Genomic DNA, 12,030 nt, shown 5'->3' with positions numbered 1-12,030 from the left:
AAACCAATATCAATCCTCTCACTCTGTGCAAAGGTCTTATTGTTGCCATTCCTTTTTTGGACCAGGCTCATCCCATCAATAATGAAAGTAGATAGGGTTGGGATGTGTTCTGCAGGAGACACATTCTTTTCAAGCTCTCTGGCAATGCAGCCTTGTTTGTTTTTCGTAGGTACCCATCAGCATTTGCCAGTGCCCATGGCAGTGGACCCAGTGGGTGGGCAAAGACATCCCTCATATTCAGCTTCCTGCTTTGAGCCACAAGGATCATGTGGCTGAGCAGTTTTCTGTCTGCCTTCAGAACAACTTCCTGTGCTTCCTTACCATGAGATGTTTTTGTGCTGACATTGGAGAATGTCCTCAGGCTTTGCTTGGTCATCTTGTCATGGAATTTGAAAGATGGTGGGTCCTCATCTAACCTTGTTTGCTTGAATACCTGGTAGGCCTCATCTCCTTTTTCAAGAGCTTTCAAGAGATCCCAGGTCACATCACGTGGGGCCATGGAGCCAGTGGAAAGGCTAAGCAAATCAGTCTCACAGGGGCACATAGGATTGAGCCAATTATTCTCCATGAGGTCAATGAGAGACTGGACATCTGCTTCATCTTTCTTGATCCTTGAACTCTGTAGATCTGGTTGGGACAGTTTGGACATGCGTAGACCTATCAGTTCTCTCATCTGTCTGAGGTACATGCTTCTGTACTCTGCCGTTAGGTAACATTTGGTCATGGCTTCTGGCTTCAAACTGAATCCCTTTGTCCCTCCAGCTATCTGTGTGTCTTTGTTCACTGTTTCTTCTATAGCTTGGTCAAAAGGAATTCGGCCAAAGGGATAGGTGGAGCCCAGTTGAACAGAGAGGCCTCCTTTCATGGATTCCATGTACACATCTGGGTGTGTGATGGGCAGCTGAGACATCTGAACATAGTAGTAGGGAATGTAGTGTGCATAATTCATCCTGTCATAAGCAAAGCACCATGGGATCATTGCTCAAATGCTTGCCAAGTGTAGCATCCGGTCACCCTCTCTGGGTGCTCGGATGAGCCCCAACAAGATTTCAATCATGTCCAAATAGGACATCCAGAAGGTTGAGAGCCTGTCGTTTCCATCTCTGAGGAATTCGTGGCAGACTTCAATCCATAACTAACCTGAGTGTCAGACTGAAGCTTCCAGAACCTTCAGTCTGACATCGCCTCCATTGAAGGCAATTTACAAGGGGGAGGGAATTTGATTTTTCCCTAACCAATCAGTAGAGATCAACGACTCACCCAGAATCTGCTAATGATCTGTCATTAGTATCCATGCCTCGGGAGTGCCGAAAACAAGCGAGCACTGCCCGTTTAAAATATCTCTGTCATTGTGCACGCCCAGCTGCATCGCTGTTAAATCCAGTTTAGCAGCTTCCTTAATTTGGTCCTCCATTAATGCGAGTAGTAGCGAAATACCTCTATAGCATCGTTAATGTGGTCTGTAGAATCTGTAGCCGTCGCCATTGTTGCTATCCTCACCAGTTACCCACCGGCTAGCCTTGCGTCACTCACTGACGGCGGTTTTTATTCACTCTGAATTTTGTCTGGATTCTGGTTCCGGTTTATAAACGGATGCGGAATTCACCAAATTCACCAAAGTAAAAGTGTTCACCAAAGTAAAACTTTAAATTCTGGTGCACCATCCATTTGTGGTGATTAAGGGTGTGAGAAAATCGATTAACTTAATGGCTTGGGGCTTTTCTTGTAAATTATATTCTTTAAATTAAAAGTTTCACTGCATTTTTATTAGCTTGGTGCTTTTATTTTGACAGAAAGCTGCATCCATCGAACCAGGCTAATCCATAACAGCAGCAATAGAACCTTCTGCGATTATGCCAGACTAAATGTGGAGGTCTTGGAGTCCAGCATCTTGGAAATGCTTACCAATTAAAAGTAATTAGTTATAGTTACTAGTTACTTTCCCTAAAAAGTAACTGATTTAGTAACTGAGTTACTGCACTATAAAAATAGCTAATTACCTGGAAAGTAACTATAGTGTTACTTTTTTATAAAATACTCAAATATGTCAAATTGCTTGGACACCTCCCCCTTAATGGAACTGCATGCAATGAAACTCAACTGTATGTAATGAAACTCAACACTGAATATGTTAAATTAATTAAATCGACACTTAATAGAATAAATCATTATTATAAATCATTGCACACTTATCTACACTCGTTAAAGAACCTCCATTAATTGTGCAATTTAAATGTGAAAAGTCTCATTGACTGACCGTCACCTTTGTGTATGTGGAGAAGGAGGGGGCGGAGGGAGCGGAGCTGTGGAAACATCTTGCAGTCATATTATCATGCGTTTAAATAACTTATTAGACAGATATATGTAGAGAAAGGCGATGTTAAGAGAGCAAGCCCAAATAAGCAACTCCACTTTAGAAACAAGCCCAAAAAACCACAACCCGTGACTACCAATATTTGTAAGCAACTTTACAGAAAACAAGCCCAAAGTCGCGGCTAATAAGCGGACCTGACAACCCTGCTTGTGTGCTTGTGAATGCCTGCCCTACTCTGCCTCTGATTGGTTTATGATGAAATTTTACTCTCCCTAAGCCGATCATCATCACCTATACAGTTGTCTCTCCCTCCCTCCCCCCTCACCTCTCCCCTCACCAAAGAAAAAAAAAACTTTAGAGCTCCACTGAGAAGGAGCTTGATTGGGTGAAAGCCGCTTCAGTGAACTCAAGTAAAGCAGAGTAATGGCACATTTTATTGTGAGTAACGGTAACGGCGTTATAACGGGGGAGACAGTAACTTTTTTGATTACTCGTTACTTGTGTGAAAATAGGACCTGTACACTTGGATGAATGCAAGTATCTTTAATTAACCAAGCTTTCAGTCAGAGGACCTTCACCAGGGTGACAATCAGCACATGAGTACAATGAACAGTGATTTGCTCCTTGATTACTCATTACTGAAAAAAGTAGCGCCGTTAGTGATGCCGTTTATTTATAATGCCGATATTCCCATTGAGTCAGCAGGTTGAAGGCTGTCCAGCTGCTGACTGGCTGGTCTTCTTGCTATGACATGTGTGCTAGGACCCAAACAAGGTTCTTCTCTCTGGCAAGCTGAGTATTGGCTGCAGTATCAGCATCTGCACCTTTGCTTTGTGGTGGCCCCACCCATTGCCCAGGGTGGTAAGTTGGTAACATTCGCAGAGTTGAAACTATGCTTCTCTTCTTTGTTTTGGCAACAGAGGGCATGGGTTGGACAGGAACTGGGTTGATTGTCCTTGCTTGCACAGCAATCCCATTGACTCTGTGAGATGTTACTCCACCAGTGACAGTTTCTTCAAGACGATCGATATTGTCCCACGCTAAAGCTGTGAATATATCCAGATAGATGTAAGCTGGTAAGACAGTGCCACTCCCTGATAATGAGAGTTTCTGAAGACATAGGGCAGTATCGATCTCTTGCATCTGTGAATAGGACACACTGTGATCAAGTCGGTTGAGGATGTTTATCAGCTCTACATTCCCTGTCAACGACTTGACACTGAATGGCAGAATGATGTGCTTGGAAGGCCGGGTATTTCCACATGCCACTGCATATATTATGTCATGGCCAAACGATCGCACAAGTCACTGAACTCTCTGGGATGCATCGTCAAGATCATTACAGCCTGTGAGTAAATGATACGGGAAGATGATGAGCAGTTCCGGAATGGTAGGACGTTCTGCTTCTGCTTTTACTTCAGGTGGCCAGACTTGAGGAACATCTTGACTTTTGATGTCCGCTCTCAGTTTGATGGCTTCATCTTGAGCACCAGCACTTTTCAGGGCCTGCAACTCATTTATGAGAGACTGATTTTCTTTGGCAATTTCCCTCATGGACAGGTTATCTGGATAGAGGAGGAGTTTTCCTTTCGTATCAGGGAAGATGTGCAAGGCTCCAGCAAACTCACTCTCCAGCTTTCGTCTCAAGTGCTTCGTGGTTGATTCCTTGACTTGGACAATTCCTAGGGAGTTCATTGAAGCAACCAGTCAGCTACTGGCAATTTTCTTTTTTTTTGGCAAGGATTCCATCAAGATCTTTCTTCATGATGAAGATGCTGCAACACTTTCTGTGGTAGTAGATTTTTAGAATCTGACCCTCAGGAATGTCTTTTGCCAGTTCCAGTACTGGTACATGATTCCATATCTAAACTGCCCTGCGCAGAGATCTCCAGGAGTCAACACTTTGTGCTGAAACCTGCTTATTTCTGTCATCAGAACAGTGGATGATGCATTCCATCCATGGTTTCCTCAAAGGTGGGCTGTTACTTGCTTGTTCACTGGTAGCCATATTCAGGCAGTTTTCAGCTGCAATATACAATCAGAAATCATAATTACTTTAATGCAAACCCTTAATTAATCTCTCACTTTCTCGGTTCCTCATTCACAGCAACAGAGAGTCACAACCTAAAAGTAAAACTAACATTGATAAAGGGTCAAAATAATCCTAATGTTACCTAAATGAACTACTGTAAAACTTCAATTAAAAGCCAAAAGATAGCTCAGCTGTCACCACTGCAAGTCAATCACACATCTCTAGCTAGCTAGCTAGCTTGCTGGCTCACTCACTTCCCACTAGCTTGCTGGCTCATTGACTTCCTGCTAGCTACCTGGCTGGCTCACTCACTTTGTTGTCAGATAGAGCAAATAACAGTTGTGTTTATCTTTAGCCTTAACCTATGTGTTCAACATGTTAAAATTCTAAAAACTAAGGTATCTTTTGTATAGTTATTGAAGTTCAGATAAAATGCTTACCTTGAGGAAATTGTTTGGAAAATCTACCATATATTGAGAGACATTTTGTGATACAGTATGTTCAGTAATATAACACTGGCATTGTTATTCCCATTACCATAAGACTTTTCCATCACAATTAACAAAGTGATGGAAGTGACTGGGGTGGAGGTGACATTTTGTCACATTTGTTGCTAATTAAGCATTAGCATTCAAAATACAAAATGTAGTTTTTCTTATAATTCGTACATGTAAAGGAAATATGAGCTGTTTGAAAATGACAGCCAGTAAACATATTCTTGATTTTACCAAAAATGACACTGATTTTGTTTTTGTTTTTTTTCTAATTTCAGTTCCCTCCAGGAAGATAACTGTCCTCCAGCCATGTGCTGTCCTGTCACATGAGTATTGTTGTGGTTGCCAAAAAAATCTCCCTGAATTTATATTTTGTAGTGTGTGGTAGAAATTAGGGATGCTAATAACCGGTGTTAATAATACTTTCTACATAATAAAAGTAATAACTGATATATCATTTGATTTTTTTTGTATGCTCCTTTTGATGTCAAGTAAGTGTGATAAATAAAAAATAAGATGTACATTTTTGTTTTACTCATTCTTGACATGGACACAATAATCGCAATAGTTAAAGAATCACCATCATACAAACTGCCATTGAAATTCTAAAATGAGCTATAAAGGAATTAGCACTCTTACGCTCGCACATACATGCATTTTACAGCTAAACTGTTCTCAACTTCATGAGATACATGCTGTTTGTAGTATTTGATTGTATGAAATATTTCACTGCTTGCAAGTATTTCATCAATATGACTACTGGGGCCCAAACTAGACCTAGTAAGGAACACACTGACAAAAACATTAATCTGCAAAACAGCTCGCAGAAAATCTTCAACCATCAGTCTGGACTGGGTCACCAATTCCAACAACTAATTCTTCCGTCAGAATGGTCTAATCTTGTTAAAATCAGTCCCATCATGATCTTTTGTCCACGCCATAATTATTACCCATCCATTTCTGGATAATTTAGCTTTTAACCCGCTGCTGTTTTTAAAGAACTATAGGATGTAAAATTAAGGTAACATATGTGATAGTAAGTCAGGAAGATAATACTTAATACAGCAAAGAATGGGTGAATAGGGCTACAGTACGAGTACAGTACTGCTGAATGAGTTAAGTGAATCCAAGACCCAGCAAGAAGCCACAAAAAATAGAACTTCCAGGAATGATCATGAGGTCAGAAGACCAATGGAAGCAACTGCTCAACCATAGCACTCTGTGAACCCCCACCCACCACACACACAACCAGCCACTTATAATGTTTTCGCAGAGCTATTGATCGACCAATAGTCTGGGATGGCAGCGTTTTAACCAGAGAAGCAAGCTGACAAATAGTTTGAGTGCTGGCTGCTGAGGTCATGTTTTTTAAACTGCCAAGGCATCCTTTTTTCTCTTTGTCTTTATTTGTTAGAGACATGATTTTTAGGAAAGACAAGGGCCTGGTATTATTTAAAAAATGTTCAGTACTGGTGTGAATATAGTAGTTAAAATTCGGTATTGATACCAAAACAATACTTTTTTCATACATCTTCCTTTCAGAAATGCTAACATAGTTCTCCAAAACCATTTTTTATATTTAACATCATAAGGCAGACATTCCAAATTCATTGGTGTTGTACTTTTTCTTCCCACGAAACAGCCATAGAGGAATTAAAAACAGTCTGGATGTAGCAGTCAAATTTTTTTCTTTTAAATCAATTTTTCTCTAAGAGTTATTTTCTATTTGTATTGTAAAATGTCTGTCGGCTGCATTGTCTGTGTTGCCCCTTACCTTTCAATATTTAACCAATAAAGAGGCAGCAGATGTATCTTATGCTGCAGTTGTTGACATGGAAATCTAGCCTGGGAACCAGCAAATCTGTGCACTCATGTTTTATTTGTTCTGGCAGATAAGACTGGTCTTCCTCCCATTCAAACAGAATTCTAGCCAACCTGGCCTGGGCCACGCCAATCACAACCAATTAATATGGGGTGTGTTTGAGACAACATGATTTGGAACTTCATATAATTTTATCCAAACTTAACAATCCAGTATCTAGTCATGGGTGTTATCATTGTTAGTTTTCTTGTAGCCATTTTGCTATGCATTATTAATATGTCAGTGACCATTTGCCGATTTATACAGTATTAAACATCAGCTACAAGACCAATCAACCTGACAATAAAACAGTATACAGAAGAGTGAGAACAGAGGAATCAATCATAGCATTCAAAAATGACGTAATGTCACAAAACTGGGACACCTTATACAATAGCAATAACAAAAAATTGTGCGTATGAGGAATTCTTAAGAATATTTAGAAGATTATAAGATAATCCTATAAAAATAACCAACAGGAGACTAAAGTATGCGGATCGTCCTTGGATCACGAAGGGGTTACAAAATGCCTGCAAAAAGAAAAATACACTTTATAGAGAATTCATAAGACAGAACTAAGGAGGCAGAAAAAAAATATAAAACATATGAAAATAAGTTAAAGGTAGGGTCTGGAGGATTTTCCAGTTGCTGTTTGTAAACACACATTCAAATTCGGCCCCTCCTATCAGGCTAAACTCTCCCAGCCGTACCGAGCCCGGAGGTACGGAAGAAGGCTTCACAGAAGAGGTTCAGGCAAGGCTTGCGCTGGTGCACGCTCGGACACGCTTGGGCACGGCACCTGCGCTCTCTCATTGGCTGGGGAAATCTCCGCCCAGAAGCGGTCCGAGCTCACAAAAACATCAAAATATAGTTAAAGGGCAGGAGCTCTGCAAACAGAGTCACCACCACACATGAGTAGAAGCCCATAGGTGATGATTAAGCAGGATTTCATTTGTATATGTCTATATTTTGTTTTGTTTGAAAATCCTCCAGATCCTACCTTTAACTAATATTATAAGAATAACTAGGAAAGAATATTAAAATAAAATGTTAGATGATAAGAATAATATTAAAAGTATATGGAAAATATTGAACACTGAAAAAAAAATGGTTCTGGACAAGTAAATTACCCAAAATATTTCATTATTGTAACACTGAAAAGTATAATATGAATGAAGTAGTTAACAGCTTCAATACATTTTTTGTAAGTGTTGGATCTGATCTTGCAAAACAAATCCCTACACCAGGAACATCTGAGGAGCAGAATAATAATTTCATTGATAGAAATCTGAGTTCAATGTTCCTCACAGCAGTCGATGAGAAACAAATAGATACTGATACTGATACTTAGATACTGTTGCCAAATGTACAAATAAGACACCTACTCACTGTGATGACATTTATATGACTGTTGTGAAAGGGGGAATTGAGGGAATTTCAAAACCATTAACGTAGATCTGTAATTTATCATTTCAAACCGGTAGATTTACAAACAAAATGAAAATAGCAAAAGCCATACACCAAACAATCACCACTTCACAAACTACAGACCTGTTTCATTACTACCTCAGTTCTCCAAAATCCTAGAAAAGCTTTTCAATAACTGGCTGGAAAATTCATAGACAAACACAAATTATTCACTGAAAGTCAATATAGATTCAGATCAGACAGAGCAACATCACTGGCATTAACAGACTCAGCTGAGGAAATCACAACTTCTCTTGACCAAAAACTGTACACAAAAGGCTTTTGACACAATAAACCATGATATTATTCAATAAACTAGAACGGTATGACATCAGGGGAAAAGCATTAGATTGGGTGAAGAGTTATTTGTCTAACAGATGGTAGAAGTAGCTGAGTAATCAGTGTCAGCATGTTTGGACATTACTTCTGGTGTCCCCAGGGGTCACTGTTGGGCCCTAAATTGTTAATTTTTTATATCAATGAGTTATGCAAAGTATCAAAAGTATAGAAACTGGTGTTGCTGATGATAAAAATATTTCTTTTGTTCTGGCAGTGATTTGCAAGTTTTAATGCAGGTGATCAATTCAGAATTGAGTAAATTAAAAGTCTGGTTTGCAAAACTGATACTTTTTGGGAACTGCAGAACTAATAACGAGATAAAGATTCATTTGGACAGGTTTAATTTTAAAGAGTAAATGAAATCAAATTATTTGAGGTGACAATAGATGACCAAATCTGCTGGAAATCACATATTAAGCATGTACAAACCAAAGCATCAAAAAGTACTGATCCCACCAGTTTTTGGTCATGTAAGTCAAATCATTATATGTTGTTTTTAGTTTTCATGCTTCCTTTTTTATGTCTGTCTACCACTGTATGATTATTCTGTTTATTTGCTACTTACATGTTCGAGATGAAGTACTACTAACTAACTAACTAACTAACTAACCAACTAAAAAATAGGTTGCAAGATGGTGGAATCTGAAATTTGGGACTTATAAACTATTGTCCTTGGGATTCTTCAATGTGGACAGACAGTCAAATTTGTTGATGGTGGATTCCAGAGTGCTAAAACAATGTGATGTAGGTCGGACTCTGGTCATGGACATTTATTATTTATTTTTGGCACTTAGGACATTTTCACTGATGCTGTCCTTCCAATCAAAAAGATGGGAAAGTTGTCCCACAGTGTTTTTAAGTGGTGGGGTGAAATTAAAATGGAATAGGCTAGTTCTGACAATTTGATCTAGAGATAACTTCAGGAAAGGGGTTGGTTGTGTGTGGGTTTTTTTTTTGTTTGTTTCTTTAATTGTATTTTAAAGGGCCATCCACAGCATGGGACTACCACTTCTACTAGAAAGTGTGGGAGGAGTGAGTTGCACTGATTCAAAAAAAAAAACATCTGTATGTCTTTGTGTTCAAATTTGACAACTTTTTAGAGGGAGCAAATTATGTAAATTAGGTTACAAGTCAGTAGGAAGAAATATCATATTACTGTCATTCACAACTGTTATGAGTGCATTAACTGTTTATATCCATAAAATGTAGACATAATAACCATACCTCTTGTGTTTGCATATGAATAGGCCAAACCATTAAAAAGATGACAGAAAAAGTGTCTCAGTAGTCACAGATATTCTTTGTGCAAAGCCAGTTGTACAGTTGACCTGTACAGTTGGTGGAAGATGTGTCTGATGGGAGATTTGCGATATAATTGCAGTCTGTTATGGTCAGTGTGAATACCACTTCCCGTTACCATTATACGCTGTATGTACTGAACAGTGTTCCGAAAAAGAGAAGCATTTCTTTTGAACTCCTATACAGTAGCTCGTACATTGTATTTTTATTTTCACATCCTCCCTCCTGCCTCCTTCAAGATCCCTCTCATTCTCACTCTTTATCACTCTTTTTCTCTCATTCTGTTTCTGTCTTCCTCCCCTCTAATGCATGCCATCCGTTTCTTTTCTTTAATACATCAATATACTATTGTGCAGCGGCTGCCATTTTCTGACGCAAATTATCTTCCCAAATGGGGATGTGAGGCGCTCTGCCTCCCTGCACAATCCTTTATTGATCGTTCAGTCTCATAAAAGCAGAATGGGCGAGGGCTGAGAAATAATGAAAGAGAGAGACAGAGACAGAGAGAGAGAGAGAGAGAGAGAGAGAGAGAGAAGGCAGGCCATCTGTGCTGACAAGGAGTTATTTTCCACGACTCAGAGGCTAACTTCTAGTCAGTATTTTGTATCGTGATTTAACAAGCACTTGTATTATATTGGTTTGATGTTGGCCGCTTCTTGAAAGATTATACCTTCCAGCATCCACGGTTTAACAAAGTGTCTTTTGTTTTATTACCCAAGATACCCACAATTGTGATTTATATGAAAATGCTGCCTAATCTTCTTTAACAATAACAGGGAATGGACTGCATTATTTTTAAGACACACATTTTACCACTCTTTCATTTCCTGGAACACGACAATATAATTTAAGCCAAGCAATCTCTATCACATCATGTTACCCATCACAGCCACACATCTGGCTGTATTGTAATTAAAAATACGGAGCTCCAGGCCAGACTCGTTAAAGTCTGGCCTCGTTTTGTCTCTGTCAGTAATGCTTTACTGGTTCTTGAAAGAAAGAGATTTATGAACTAAATTCATTTACAATCCACTGAGAATTAGACAAAAGCAGCAAAAAAACAGCAGTCCCTCTCCCACTGGACAAAAAACCCACTAACACCCACTAACATCTGGCTTGTCTTTAATGGGAAAGGTTACAATCTGTTATTCATTCTCTGGACAAATGACTCTCCGGACAAATGATGCAGTAGTCACAGGCATTTTTCCACTCGAGCTCCAGTCAGCAGTAATACCTGGGTGGACACACTAATGTCTGCCCCTTTTCTGGTGCATTAGTTTGTAACTTCTGCAACTTTTACGTCTTGGCCACAACTTCCGACCATCTCTGTCCAAGTGGCGCTAGAGTATCCTTCCAAATTAGTGTGCACTGTGTTTGAAACTCAGATGTTACCACTGTAACATTTTCACTGGCCTTCATGCTGCTGTCTACCTTTTTTCTAACCCTATTTTCTGGTGCGTTTGTGGCATAGAGCGTGACGCACCAGAAAAGAAAAAAAATCTAAAAGGCATTATTATCGACTGGCAATGGGAAAAGAGTCAATTTCCTATTTTAAGCTATAAAATATAAACACTGTACACGCTCGTTTTGTGTAAATTAAAAAATATGAAAAAATGCAGGCAGCATGGTAAGCTAACATAACTATCAATTGATGTTTGTAGTGTTAATGTTACTATCAGTCGGCTATCTTTTGTGTTGCCATTGAAATAAATGTAGCAAAGAGTAAATTCAGAGATTAAGTTTATCATCCTGTAAATGTTTGCAAAAGAAATATCCCTATGTTACCCAGGGGTAGCCTATAGCTTCTTCTCTGAAGCTAATAAATGAACAGCATACAAACGTTATGTTAGTGAACAAGTGAATCAGCCTTGGACTGATTTGCTGGAGAGAATAGGGAGCTATGGTTATGCCAGGTGAGAAGGAATGATGGGGTGACGGTGCTTCTGTTCAAACAGCCAAAGTCTGGAAATGATAACTGGATTTACTGAAGCAAGTGGGTCTGTTTTATTGCTGTGTAGGCCTTTCCTATTCACCTACACAACAAAGATGAAGCTAGCTGGATCACCAAAGCCAGTAGATATCATCCTGAATGGACCAAAGTTTGATGGCAATCCATCCAGTTGCTGAGATATTTCAGTCTGAACAAAGCGGCAGACTGACTGACACACATTGCCATGCCAAGAGCCGTGCCTCTTGCATGGCCAAAAATAGAGCTACAGGGTGG

General features: G+C 39.4%; 2 protein-coding genes across 6 annotated transcripts in view; both read right to left on the bottom strand.

Moving 5' to 3' along the window:
- The window catches only part of rbfox1 (RNA binding fox-1 homolog 1), a 567,561-nt gene that overhangs the window by 326,931 nt on the left and 228,600 nt on the right, over positions 1 to 12,030 (bottom strand). The window lies entirely within an intron of this gene.
- LOC125878864 (uncharacterized) overlaps positions 48 to 12,030 on the bottom strand; it is a 489,748-nt gene continuing 477,765 nt past the window's right edge. For both annotated transcript variants that reach the window (XM_049560328.1, XM_049560329.1), the window contains exon 2: positions 48 to 950. In XM_049560328.1, the coding sequence (XP_049416285.1) occupies positions 68 to 950 (883 nt within the window). In that variant the 3' untranslated portion in view covers positions 48 to 67. The remainder of the gene's footprint in view (positions 951 to 12,030) is intronic.

Source organism: Epinephelus fuscoguttatus, linkage group LG19 (genome assembly GCF_011397635.1).
Source record: "Epinephelus fuscoguttatus linkage group LG19, E.fuscoguttatus.final_Chr_v1".
NCBI lineage: Eukaryota > Metazoa > Chordata > Actinopteri > Perciformes > Serranidae > Epinephelus > Epinephelus fuscoguttatus.
This window is presented reverse-complemented; position numbering and strand designations above follow the sequence as displayed.